We start from the raw sequence: 12,074 nt of genomic DNA, 5'->3' as shown, positions 1-12,074 counted from the left end.
TTTTTTTTTTTTTTTTTTTTTTTTTTTATTTCGTATTTCTTCACTCGGTTTCCGCAATCATCTGAGAATTCTCGTTTTTCCTGTTTCCAATTCTTTCGTTCTCTTTTTTCTTTAGATTTTTTTCTTCTTGAGATTCGATTTCTTTGAACGAAAGATACAGAATTGTCACTGATGGTCTCGATCATTGTCAAGAGCAAGTATTTTTGCGTACTCACGAGCGCGTGCCTTGGCTAACCGGTCGACCGGTTGCTTTCATTTTGCAACGCCATGTGTTACGTAATCCGGCAAGTTGATTCTCAATATATAATACACACACGTGTCATTTATTAACGTACGTTAATTAAATTACTTGATTAAATAGTTTTTTTTATATTTTTAGCGTCTATCAAATATATTATAGATTAATATCTATATATTAACATCTAGATATTATTGTCGCGTTATATCAAATTATATTATATATACAGTTGACAATAATTGATATATAAATTATTTCATAATTAGTTAATAATTTAATTTTATTTTTAAATGCTCGAAATAAATAAATAGAAATCTTTTCCTTATTAAATATGAATTCTTTTTTCCTGTATTAAATGATATTTATTTAACGTAGCTGAATTAAATGCGAATCAAAGAGTACTCTTCAATAAAAGAGACATGTAATCAATAGATAATACTAGAATGACGCCCAGAGAATTTCCTGCCACATTTCACAAACAATTTAAATCGTCTGTATATCCTCCATCGATGGTGGACATGTATTCGTTTCTGAGAAAATATAGGTTTCCATCGTGGAACTGAAATTCTATCAGTGCAAAGAACTTAAACTACAGCGTAGTAGACTTAATAAGGATCGTTTTACCTACGTTGGTGATAAGATTCAAAATGGCGTAATTTCCATCGTGTCTTTTACCGTCTACCGATTAGGCTGAAACTACAAAAACTAATCTTACTAAAATTAAATTTAGTAAGATTTAAGATAAACGATGAAAAAAAAAAAGCTAAAAATATTTTAAAGAATCTAATTATACGTTATGAGAAAAATATTTATATAATAGAATGAAGGTTATATCTAATCACTGTTAGCCTTATGTAAATTCTAATAAATTATGACTAACATATAATCCGTATAATAACGTATAGTAATATATAGATATAACCATTTATTATTTCAAGAGTTAATTTAATTGATAATCGTTTCCATGAATTATAAAATAAACATATATCATTACTAAGAGCTTAACTATTCAATTTCTTATAGGACAGAAATCAGAATCACTCGATTTCCCGAATCGCGCACCTATAACTATAAATCTAAACATTCGTCAGAATTGACACTACAAAGAATTAAAAAAGAATGGCAATTCTCTGCGCTATAGTCGCAGAACGGTCGATTCCTCCTGACCCATACCTAGGAAAATAATTTGTAGCGGCATTTTCAAGTGTCGCTTTCTCTTTACGAATCTCGAAATAATGGGACAATGAACAATTATATTCTGAATTTTGGAAAATTCATGTTCTCTTATAAAATAATTATAACTATTGATTATTATTATTTAGAGACATTCCTCATTATCATTTATATCACTTTTTAAAAATATTTCTCCTACTTCCATTTTAAATCTATGAAAAGAACAATTGAATACATTGATCAATAACAGCAATCTAAGTAAGTAGACAGCTCACAATGCTAATGCCTCTTAACACATCTTTGTCATTTAATCGATCTTTCCAAATGGTCGAAAAAGAAGAGAAAAAGAAGCAACAGGTGTGCTTTGAAATACTAAAGTACAAAAGCGACAACGAATTATAATGAAAGTGTGTGCGAGTTACAGACCTTGTATTCTACCCCTGTATTCTACCGAAATAGATGTACATATAACTTGGAAGGTATCTAATGCGGTAAGAAGTTAAGAAGTTTTCAATCTACTGTCGGGGGCCACTGAAGGATTGGATTTATGGATAAACTAGACAACAAGATCACACGTTTATATAATGAATCTGCTGGAATAATTAAGAATATGCTGTTATTTTTTCCGATTATATAAGTTGGCTTTTGTAATGTTTAGACTGATGTTTAAATCCATTCTCTAAAGGCGCGATTTTACTAGTGATTTCAATTCATCGAACATTGTTCGCAAACAGTATTCGGTGGTCAATGCATTGCATGCTATTTGCTTTTCACAAAAGAGTCTACAGTTACCGACAAACAATTTACAAGTTTCATTTACGAACTATTCACGAAGATTATATAAATCCAGTGGGCATATTTTTTTTTAGAATCATCAAAGATTTTTAATAATCTTTTCTTTTTTTTAGAAATAAAATTTATAATGATAGATTTATTAATTTTTTTAAGAATTAAAAATTATATGAAGATGACGAATTTATTTAGGTATCTTCAAGGATAACTATTTTAGAAACTTGAAACATATTTTTCTTCGATTTTTTTTTTTTTAATTCCTGAATATTAAAAAAGAAACTTTCTTAATGATATAAACTTATAGAGAACAAAAAAAATATATAGAACTTTTCAACACTTTAAATATATACTTTATATATATATATTAAAATAAAAAATTCGCTCTGATAATTGTTTCCTAATGCAAATCAACTAACATGTTGAAACATACACTTATTAAGATAATAATAAACAATCAATTGTAATATCACGTAACAAAAACGATTATATCCACGTGAAAAACGAATCGCAACTTGAATCAACTACATTCCAATGAAATTACCTCACTATTTTTCTCTCAAGGCTTATAAATGTCTTTTTAAATCGTCACTTCCACGTTTTTTTCAGAGATTCTTTAAAATTCATTCCAAACACCTAGAGTTAAAAACAGATCACAATTTACAATCACACACACAACGAATCATTATTCAAAAAATTATAAATGATTCACAATAAAATATTAAAATTGGAAATAACAATTTTAACGCAAAAGTAATTTAAAACTAATCTCAGCTAACCTCTTCGTATTCCCCGTTGCTCATCTCTCCCTTTCTCTCCACTTTTTTAAGTTCAACAAACAAGTATCTAGCACCTCAGAATAAAATGCGTCACCTATTTCATGTGGTTATGTACACACAACAGAGAAGACGACAATACACTTCATTTCCCGACTCACATGACTACAACATTTGGATCTTATCGTTTCCAGACAGAAGTTACCTCAAGAACGATTCAGGCGTGACTGGCGTTGAGTCGACGCAAACCTCACGACGCAACTGGTGCAGGTTCATGCACAAAAGGGGAGGTGGACACGAGGTCCCCGACCCTCTTACAGGGAAAACTGTTACAGGAAGGCCCAGATATATTGCACATATATATATACCTTACCCATTATTCCATTTAATCACAAACAAACATTGGCATCGTACTAAACTAATTTTGGCATCGTAGTTTCTTTTATTCTTATAAATGATTTTTATATTTTCTTCTTTTCTGTAAATAATTTTAAGCTATTATAAATTTTATTTTTTTCAAATAATTTTTTTTTTTTTTAGATTAAAATTTAACAATTTAACAGATTATTTCATAAATAATAAAAAAATTTGAGTATCTTAATCTTCATTTTAACTTTTAATAGATGGATCGAAAGGATAAAAGACGTACAAATATATTTCCAGGAAGAATCCTCAAGAAAAATCAAAGTAAAATCAGATTCCTGACATGATCGATCTAATTCTGCAATTGAGTCCAATACGTCTGGGAATGCAAAATTTTGAAGTTAACCCAGATTGTCCGCTCAAGCCAAATTAGAGTCCTGGAATAATGCAGATCAAAAAATATAAATAGTCCAAAAAATAGTTATATAAGAAATTAATTGAAATTTTTCCAGATATATGAAAGTATATTTCAAAATTAATTAATGATTGATATAAAATTGATTAATACAAACTGTTATATTTCCAATCAATCCTTTTTGGATAAGTTTAATTCAAACATGAAAATTCAAAATATTTTTAAAATATATATATATATTTTTAAAATATATATTATATATTTTTTAATAACATTACAAAACTATATTATTTCTTTTGAATAATTGTAAAATCAAAAATTTAACATTTAATTTTTTATTTTATTAAATATAAAGTTAAATGTTAAATAATATCTTATTAATTATTATGAAATTTCAAATTATGAATTTTCACATATATTAAAATTATATTATAAATATACATATATATATATGTGGTGCATATGAAACAAATTACAAAACAAATTAATCATGTATGTAAAATATACTTATGTAAAGATATTACATATTTTTAATAATGCAAAATGAATTATTTTAATGATTCTTGAAAAAAAATGTGGAAATTATCTTGATGATAGAATCAAGAGAATAATGTAAATTCGTCACTGAATCAAACGAAATCATAGTGGAATAATGTTGTAGCTGGGATAATAATACTCATATCCAGGTCTCGCGTACGCGAAAGGAATTGGGTCAATGCGAAGGGAACAACGTTGAACCCAGTATGAATCTCACAACCGTGAGAGAAACGCATATTTTATTAAAAAAAATGTCGTTCAAAAAAACAAATTTCATACCAAGTCTCCAGGTTAACCATAAGCGTTTTTAATAATGATGAGATACCAATATACAATATATTAAATGCAAATATCTGTTTACTCTGTTATTCTATTATTAACCATTCTACTTTCGTCTAAATTTTGTTTCCTTTTTTTATATTAAATTTAACTTTGATTATTTATATACATTTCATTTCTTTGCGTATTACTGAAAAGAATATTAAATAGAATTTTTATTTCAACTTTTCTTTCAATTTCAAACTTAATCTTATTACATGTATAAAATTTAATGTATAACTAATAATTTAATATATGTCTAATATTTTAGTTTAAATTTTTAACGTCCAAAATCGAGTAACTAATTATAGGTTAGATACTAATTATTATAAACTATTAAATAGAAAATCTAGGCAATAGAATATGAAGTTGGAACAGAAATTGGAGATGAAAAGGCGCCTTTAGGCCATCTACCATAATATACCTATATAAATGTAATATACCTAGTATGCATGATTGTAACTTTTATTAAAAAATAATAAGAAAGTATTTATATTATTGTCGATAAATCATCATCATTTTAAATTGTTTTTAAAGCAATATATAGTAATTAAAAATATAAATTGTGTTATTTTTCTTCTTTACATTATCTTTTAAATTTGAGGTTATGAATTTATCGCGTACATATGATTCAACAATTTTATTTAATATTTTTTGAATAAATATAATATAAAAAATTTTAAATTGTTTTGTTTAATCATTTAAGAAAATAAAAGAAAAAATATAAAATTTGTGGAAACCAATGAGTGCCATGATTTTTGCGCAACACTATTCGCGCAAATTTATACAGAGCTCGGAATTAGCACGGCCTGAAAATTTCGAGTCATAGTATTTTCGGTTCGCGAATCGCTCTACTAAAATCTACAAGCTTTCGCAAACCTCTAAAGGTTATTCACTCTATGACTACATCGTTAAATCAGAAAATATTTGTTATAAATATTTATTAATTCTGACAAAATTCTGATGTTATATTAATTTTATATTAAAAATTAAAAACTTAATAAAAATTAATAAAAAAAACTAATTAATAACATTATATACTAAAGAAAAATTGCAAATATATATTAATTCACTATCTTATTTACATTTACTACTAACCTAACCTAATTTTAAAATAGCAATATCATTTAATATCATTAAGAAGAATTTTATCTGTTCGATTGTATCACGATAATTCTTCAAAATATTCGGATTAATTATATAATTGCTTAGTATGATTAAGAATCGTATATCAATCATCACGCTGATAAAATTTTGATAATCATTAATTAAATTTATATATATGTATATCAAAGCAAAATTGCTTATAATACATCAATAAAATATATCATTAAAATTATTATTATAAGGAAAAAAATGATTCATTTATTGATTTATAACTATATTTCACCTTGATAAAAAAAATCATAATTTAAAAATGACATAATTTTTTATTTATGCGGATATATTATACTAAATTATATTTCATAAAAGGAACTATTAAGCAATATTTTTTATAGGTAATATATTTTTATAGTAACTAAATTGCAATAAATTGATAATTTTAATCAATTATCTCGAATGTTTATTATTAATCATAGCGTAACTTTGAAATAATAACGTATATATAACGATTTTATCGATGTTTACCAACTCTTAGTAAATCTCGAAACTATAGATATACTAATAAATAAATCTTAAATTAGAAAATATTTTATATTTTATAACAAAAGTTCCTCAAAAAATGATTGCTTTAATAACAATGAAGGTCAGGGTTTAAATCGCTTGCGAAATAATGCGACTTTAGCCTCCTGTGACCGACTTTTTAGAGATTCAAGCTTAAAGTTCGTGCTTTATCTACAGGAAATAAGCCTCAATTTCTTTTTCCATCTCTTTTTTCAATAATAATCAAATAAATGAAAACAACGAGAGAACTAAAAGAATTAAAATTTTAAAAGAATTGGCAAAGTCAATATGAAGTAACATTTTTATTATACATATTTTAATAATAATAATATTCTTTAACATTTTAATAAATTATGTTTTGTTATATCTCAGTTTATGTTTCTTTAAAACAAATCAATATATCATGAATAGAATAAAGCTTCATTAGAGTTTTAATAGATAAATTAGGATAATTAAAATAATAATTAGATAATGTAATTTGAAAAGATAATAAAGAAATAAATTAAAAGAATTTTTAATGTTTTATGAAACAAACGAAAATATTACCTATATAATTATTAGGAACTGTTAGATAAGGAATTACTTAAAAAAGTCTGATATATGAAACTTGCGTACTTACTTCTTGTGAAATATTTATTTTTTCTGATTCTTCGTCAACTATGTAATTGTTTTCTTGTATTTCTACAGCTAATGCAGCTATCAGCAATTCAAACTGAAAATTGAATTCATTAAATCACTAAAACGATACTGGTTTCTTCTAGTTCTCAATATTTTAAATCACGTGAATCAAGAATGATAGTTAATATTCATTAGAATAAAAAAAGAAATAAAACAAAAAACAAACCGTTTTTTAACAAAATATAACTTGCTTATTGTAAAAATAATTGCATAATAACTAAATTGTGATATTTATATTATTTGTAAAATTATATATTATATATAATTATATCTAATTGTAATAAAAGAATTATAGTATTTGTAAAACAAGTGATTTGTTTCAATCTGGAAACATATTAAATAATCGATAAATAATAAAAGAAATTATAAACCTCTTTATATGATTCTATCTCTTCATATTATCTTCATTCTATTCCTTAAATTCAATTTATCGATCTAAAAAAATATATTAATAAATTGATATAATCGAAATATATCGATTATATTTGATATATCGATTAATCGAAATATATCGATTATATTTGACATGTCGATTAATCAAAATATATATTGAATAGATTAATATATTATAAAGCAAAAATAAATAATGCATAGTGAAAAATAAAATGTTTACAAATTTAAGAATCATTTTTTTTTTTGCAAAAATTTTACATTTGTGTTTGAAAATGAGATTTAAAATTACAAAAGGAAGGATTATTGCGTTCATCACGGTCAAGGTGATCATAAGTAGTCATGTAAGTACATATATCGTTCGATTTGGATCGAATGTCTGCATTCTCCTCACTCATTCCTACAACTCTAAAAATAGGACACTTTCAGCAATTTCCTCACCTACTTATATAAGTTATGCGTCAAAATTCTTGGTTTTCGGGGTTATTAGACTGAATATCTTTTTTTTCTTAATTCTTGTAATTTTCATTCTTTTAAAGAATATAATCATTTACCGCAGTGCGTAATAATAATATTTGAGAATTCTTTTCGAAATAACTTTAAAACTTTAAAGACAAAAGTTTTATAATTTCAAAACTATTATTTTAGATATGAAATATAGAATTCATAACAAAACAAAAATAATATTATGGATTATGGAATTTTATGAAATTTTTTTCAAACTAATAGTAATACGTATGACATATGTATAAGCATATATAGTATATTTATAATACAATATTTTTTTCATTTACTACTATTAATCTCTCTACAAACGATCTCTCCTTCCATATTAGAGAGGACAGGATGTCAGTAATCATTGTCGTCATTTATATTATATAGGATATATGGAAGGGCGGGGTACGGATAATATACGTTCAACACATTCAGAAGATATAAGATAGATATAAATCAAAGAATAAAAAAGAATCGCGGTGAAGATATCGAGATCGAGAGTGAGGTTTGCGGCCGAAGTCCCGATGACCTCGAAAGTAAGACAGCCTCGCGACCGGAGACTTCAGGATCGATATCCGCACCGCCATTCGTGGACACGTCCAACTTGATGCAGATGTCACTTGGCCAGTACCGCTTCTGTCTCTGCGGCAGAGCTCAATGAAAAACGAACTAATCGCAAACTAGTCGTTCAAGGTGAAAAAAACAACATAAACATTAAAGGAATCTCAAATTCAAAAAAATGATCCACCTCAAGCAACCATTACGAAGATGGCATACACGGTACGCTATACCGCGTAATCAAATGAACAGATCGGTAAAACTTACCCACCTCTTCACAGGATGCTCGAACGAGAAGCGAGTCCATCAACATTCCCAGCAGGAAGCTTTACCTCGATTGTCCTTGCACACAAGTTCGTAACAAAATTGGAAAAAAAATGAGATTCCTAAGAACAGTTAGCTATTTCACTGTCAATCTTTTAAATTTTCAAATTGGCGTTCGACGACACACTCTCACACACACAGTCACACACTGGACCACACACCGGAACTTTTCGTACCGAACTTCTTCACAGTCGACTTATCCAAAGTGTCGCGACGCACTCTACGAAACGCTCACCTGTTCTTTGAAAACACTTGATGAAACGGAAGCTGCCATACTACTGTGCATCAATCAATCAACTAGCGCCATCTCGTTGCTCATAATGTTACTGATTAAATGTTCGATAGTAGCGCCATTAGTTTTCAAATTCGCGCCATTTTTTAAATTTTATTTCATTATCGATCGAGCTTGCTCTCTCTTTTTCTCTCTCTCTTTCTCTCTTCTCAATAGAAATATTTATCCATTTTTTTAAATAAAATAAAATTTACCTGATAACGAATTTCCTTGAATTCATATTTAATTTTTATTTAAAAAAAATTCAAATTTAATTTAAATTTTAACTTGAAGTTTTTTATATATGTTAATTTAAAAAATATTATATTAAGATAAAATATTTACAATGTTAAAATTAGTTTTATCTTCAATTTTAATTACTATGAGTCACTTCATTTAAAATTTAAGTTTCAATATTGTTAATTGCGTTTTAAGTTTTTTACAAACATATGCTATTAATTTTTTTAAAGTGTTTTTATAATTTCTTTATAAATAGATTCTATGATATATATCATATATCAAAAAATTCGATAAATTATTTCAATTTAATGTAAATATAAACACGAATTATTTATATTATTAATTAATTTATTTATTTATAAAAATTCAAAAATCTTCGAAATGTTTTATATTATTATTATATTTATTATAGTGCAATGATAAAACAATTTTTATTTTGGAATTAATTCTAATCATCAATAAAAAAATTTAATTATCGGATCAATAAACAAAGCGCGTGAAATGTCCGCTGAAAAGCAAGCACGTAACGACTCTAGAAAAATCGAAACGGACGGCCATATTGAATATCGACCTTTGTTTGCACCAACTTCAAGCGGTAGTCGCATTTCTCTACTTTTTTGCGAGATTGTCGCTTCTCGTCCACTGTGTGTCTGATTCTCGATCTAAAGGAAAACAATAATTCGTTTTTTCGTGGAAAATTCGTTGCCGAGCGTGAACGGCGAAGAAGAAGCAGGAGCCACTTCTAGGTAAGACAATGATTATGTGTTTTTTCCTAAAAGTTTAACCATTACCACCTCGAAACTACGTCGCCGAGAAGAATAGTTGTAACATCGTGAAACAGGTTCCATTCGAAAATTTCTAGATTAATATGTTGCATGGTATTATTTTCTGTATATCATATTGTCGTTTCATTTATTTGCAATTAATATCTCTTTCATGCACCGTGACAACGCATTTCTCGATACTATCGACAACAATCGTATCGTGAATGTTACAGGCTTTTTGCAATCCTAGACGAAAGAAACTACTCGTGCCATTTACTATCGATAATGTCCATATCGTGGTCTACTGTTGTTAGTTAAAAGATAAGTACGCAACCGTCGAATCATTATCAGAAAAACATCATCGTGTGGAAATTCGCGAAAACCAGCCTGTGTTGCGGCTAGAAACATCAAGTCGCATCCTTAGCAACCAACGTAACGAGACTTTTTCGATTTTCCATCTTACAACGGTAATTTTTTCTGGAATGATATATTTTAGAAGTCGAAACATATATCTTTAGAGATTAATTTATATAAAGTTCTAAAATTTATCGTATCGTTTAATTTGAAACTTCCTGATTAATTTATCTTATTCCCATGTTTTTGTACGAATTGATATTTCATATTAATTTAATTATTATGTGTTTATAAAAATAATTAATATCATTTTTTCAATTTGCATAATATTTCTTAATATTAATGATTGACGATTATAAATGATTTTTCATTTGATTTTATAAATATTTTTATATATTATATAATATTAAACACAGATGAAAAAAATAAAATTAAATTTTTTATTTAATTTTAATTATTTTAAAATTTGTGAAATTATTTTTTAATATTATAAAATATTCTATATTTTGGAAATATTCAAATTTTATTAAGTTCTTTAAACTAAACTTTTATATCTTATTGTTTTATTATTAAATTTGCATGCATATGTACATAACTATACTATTTATAAAGATAGGACAAACACCTTAGTTTCTATATAATGTTTATTCTATATTATGCATTTGATCATATTAATATTATATTTTAATAACGCTATGTAGGTTTTATATATTATCAGTTATATCGTTATTACTCATTATTTATCATAGATTTTTCAGTGAATGTAGCAATCGATAAAAATAGATTTATACTACTTTTTCTCAAAATGCTAAATATTCAGTTTATAATATATTATAATACAATTGCAATCATTTTTCTTATCAATTGAAATTTCTCAAATTAAATTCTTCACAAAACATTTGTTATCATACAGTAAAAATTTTATAAAACAGATTGTCGAATCAAAAAAGAGATCGTCAAGTACAAATTATTTTCACTTGAATAGTTTTGTTTGTGTTCAATTTTTTTCAACGATATGAAATATCACTTGAAAAGACAACTGATTTAATTATCTATATATATTTTCATGCATCCTAAATTAATAATTCAATAATAATAATTAATCAATACTATAAATGGAATTGACTATTTTGTAACAACATTTTTCTTATTAAAATAATTATTTTAATCATTTTTAATCATTATATTTTAATCATCAGTTATATAGCTAGCCATTTGTAAATTAAATTTGATTGTATACTAAAAAAAAGTAGGAAAAAGAATAAAGATTATTTATTTATCCTTTTTTAATTTCTACAACTGGAACTTATTATATCATATTATTAATTATCAAGAAGTATGATACAATTATCATTGATTAGAAATCAAATTGAAAGTTGAAGTGGTGGAAGATTTTAAAAATATCAGAGGTCTATAGAAGATATGCAACTAAAATTAAACAGTGCTGGCTAAGGCTGTCCTAGACCCTTTTATCCGACATTTTCTAGCACCGACCTAGCGCAACGTGTTGCGTATGCATTGTTTTCCCAAAGACAAACGCCAAAGCTTAGAGAGCAAGGTCCATCTAATCCTTTGGTAAGGAGAAGCAAAATGACATATTTAATGGTCCCGGTTACGCAATATCATGCAACTGTGCATCGCTATCGAAGCTGCCAGTAATGTCTCGGTATATTTATATAGTATGTGAAGATAAATCGATGGATTAGAAATAGCCAGTGTATGGTAT

General features: G+C 26.4%; 3 protein-coding genes and 1 long non-coding RNA gene across 16 annotated transcripts in view; 2 read left to right on the top strand and 2 right to left on the bottom strand.

The window, feature by feature from the left end:
* The window catches only part of LOC102676012 (calcium-binding mitochondrial carrier protein Aralar1), a 17,916-nt gene extending 8,897 nt beyond the window's left edge, over nt 1-9,019 (bottom strand). For 2 of the 9 annotated variants that reach the window (XM_006619386.2, XM_031512264.1), the window contains exons 1-2: nt 8,667-9,007; nt 6,894-6,986 (exon numbers count right to left, since the gene is read on the bottom strand). In XM_006619386.2, coding sequence (XP_006619449.1) covers nt 6,894-6,986; nt 8,667-8,708 — 135 coding nt within the window. In that variant the 5' untranslated portion in view covers nt 8,709-9,007. Of the gene's footprint in view, nt 1-2,744; nt 2,837-2,979; nt 3,209-3,344; nt 3,429-6,893; nt 6,987-8,662 lie in introns of those variants that run through there. The other 7 variants (XM_031512263.1, XM_006619387.2, XM_031512270.1 and 4 more) reach the window with 7 other exon arrangements.
* On the bottom strand, nt 29-470 carry LOC116186077. Its single transcript, XR_004150995.1, has 2 exons — nt 216-470; nt 29-141 (listed from the first exon to the last, which is right to left on the bottom strand). It is a non-coding gene; the product is annotated as an uncharacterized LOC116186077 (long non-coding RNA).
* Nucleotides 3,029-3,583, top strand: LOC116186075. The gene is made up of 2 exons (XM_031512284.1): nt 3,029-3,408; nt 3,517-3,583. The coding sequence occupies exons 1-2, from the start codon at nt 3,065-3,067 to the stop codon at nt 3,566-3,568; spliced, it is 396 nt and encodes a 131-aa protein (XP_031368144.1). The 5' UTR covers nt 3,029-3,064; the 3' UTR covers nt 3,569-3,583.
* Nucleotides 9,020-9,737: 718 nt separating the features above from the next.
* Nucleotides 9,738-12,074, top strand: part of LOC102675015 (dnaJ homolog subfamily B member 3) — a 12,067-nt gene continuing 9,730 nt past the window's right edge. For 2 of the 5 annotated variants that reach the window (XM_006619382.2, XM_031512280.1), the window contains exon 1: nt 9,742-9,976. The gene's annotated coding sequence lies outside the window, so the exon portion shown is untranslated. Of the gene's footprint in view, nt 9,977-10,227; nt 10,462-12,074 lie in introns of all 5 variants that reach the window. The other 3 variants (XM_031512278.1, XM_031512279.1, XM_006619379.2) reach the window with 3 other exon arrangements.

Source organism: Apis dorsata, unplaced genomic scaffold (assembly GCF_000469605.1).
Source record: "Apis dorsata unplaced genomic scaffold, Apis dorsata 1.3 scaffold_407, whole genome shotgun sequence".
NCBI classification, from domain to species: domain Eukaryota; kingdom Metazoa; phylum Arthropoda; class Insecta; order Hymenoptera; family Apidae; genus Apis; species Apis dorsata.
The sequence above is the reverse complement of the archived record's forward strand: the minus strand, read 5'-3'. Positions and strand labels throughout refer to the sequence as shown.